The following is a 1847-nucleotide window of genomic DNA, read 5'->3' on the forward strand; positions in this document are numbered from 1 at the left end:
GGCGCGCGTTGCCATCTCGACAGCATCGTTCTAGCGTACTACCGTGCTAGCCGCCAACTACCGCTTCCGTGCGGATCGGCGACAGGAATGTCGCAGTCGCGCATGACGCATACCCACGCTTGTTGTCAATGTCTCTTCGAATCCCGGATCTCTGACGCGCTCGCGTGCGGCCACGCAGGACTTACTTACCCCGTCGCGCGCCCCATTCTCTGTTGCCCACCCTGTTTGACGAAAGATCAGCCCATCACGCACAACCTTGCTTTCCCCATCCCGTCGGCGTTCGCTATGTTCCCGTATCAGAGGACGACCTCACCCGACACTGACCTGCACAATATCCTGGTGTGGCCATGCCAATTCAAGCATCCTTCCACCAACCTTGCAGTATCCGCGCGCAACGGCAAGGCAGCGAGTAACACGCTCAGAGGTGGCATAGGATGTCCTCTGGGTCTGCTCTATCGATTGCAACCTTATAGCCCGGACCGCGCGGACAGCATGCAGCGGCGATGTACTCACGCGATGACCCTATGATCACGTTCCGAGCTATAGCAGCTCAACCTTGGTGGGAGCCACAACGCTAGCACTCGCACTCGCATCCAGCGGGCTGCGTGCCGTCTTGCCGGAGTTCTGGGGGACACCCCGTCCATATGCACACGGCGGCTGCGCACGCCGTCCAGCTGCGTCCACGGTTGGACGCGCACCCTGCTCGAAACGTAAGTTCCTTTCTTGTTGGGTATGCACCCTCGGTGTTTCTGAACTTCGACCACGGTCATCTGAATGCTGCTGGCTGACGTTTACGAAAGTCTCTCGAGGTTCTTCATGCATCCCCGCCAACGTACCCGAACAGCCAAGACCCGTTCCTCAGCCTCTGTCCTTATCTGAAGACTCTTGCCCGTGTAGGCAGACTCCCGACAAATATGGCCATCCGGGAAATGCCTGCCACTGACTTCCCTCGCGCACGTGTCTTCGCTCTTGTCTTCGAACTCTCAGTCAAGCTCAGGGTACCGTCTTCTCTTCGCGGTGGCCACGAAGGTCGGCAACATGATCGAGGTATGAGAAACAGGAATCTTGTGCGCGGCGACCTGTTGTCCCGAAGCAGAGCTCGCGACGGCATTGACTCGGAAGCTTTCCCTCTTCCCGGCACCCTGCCCGGACTCCCGATGCCTGAAGGTCGTAACTCAATTGTCAATGCATGCTCGCTTTCTGCCGAAGGAGGATGGCCCACCAGGCCGAAACCGATGCACGTGCGTCTGGCATTGCCAGGCTACCAGTACTTTGCGCAATTCCTTCCCCACCGGATCATATGACCATTCATCAACACGATTTTCTACTCCCGCATCTCATGGTGCAACGAGTGCAAAAATGTAGTTTCGTCAGCAGGTCACGTACGACCTGGCTTTGCGGCTCAAAAGATAGACCAGGAGTAGGACAAATATGACATCTTCGACTCACCGATGGAAGGCTTCACATCGCAGCACAAGTTGCGTAGGGCGTGAATGACAGGAGCTTCTTCTTCTTCTTCTTCTAGATCCCGTTTATTGCCCTGCGAGGCCGAGCCTCATGGTAGGCAGTAAATACATTGTTGTCTACTTAGGTGATGATGGAGGTCGGCGGGACATAGTTAAGCAGGATGCTCATGCAATTTAAGGGTGTGTGGTGGGAGAGATGTCAATGAGGGATGGTGCAAGGGGATGTGCCAGGGTACAGACAGGGGCGAGAGTGAGACGTTCGAGTACGTAAATGGTGTGGAAGGGGGCAGGGCTCAGGAAAGGTGCGTTGCGGACGTCCGCCCAGTCCCGGCCATTTAAGGCAAGGGAACGGGCTATAAACCTGCGGCCTTTGGGTGCGGT

The 1847-nt window shown here is 56.7% G+C and overlaps 1 protein-coding gene across 1 annotated transcript in view; it reads right to left on the reverse strand.

Annotated features, from left to right (window-relative positions):
* Positions 1–983: 983 nt before the first annotated feature.
* DICSQDRAFT_130556 (uncharacterized protein) overlaps positions 984–1847 on the reverse strand; it is a gene marked incomplete at both ends in the record, with an annotated part of 6456 nt that continues 5592 nt past the window's right edge. Inside the window, one exon of the mRNA XM_007371613.1 lies at positions 984–1161. Coding sequence (XP_007371675.1) covers positions 984–1161 — 178 coding nt within the window. The remainder of the gene's footprint in view (positions 1162–1847) is intronic.

Source organism: Dichomitus squalens, assembly GCF_000275845.1.
Source record: "Dichomitus squalens LYAD-421 SS1 unplaced genomic scaffold DICSQscaffold_135, whole genome shotgun sequence".
NCBI classification, from domain to species: domain Eukaryota; kingdom Fungi; phylum Basidiomycota; class Agaricomycetes; order Polyporales; family Polyporaceae; genus Dichomitus; species Dichomitus squalens.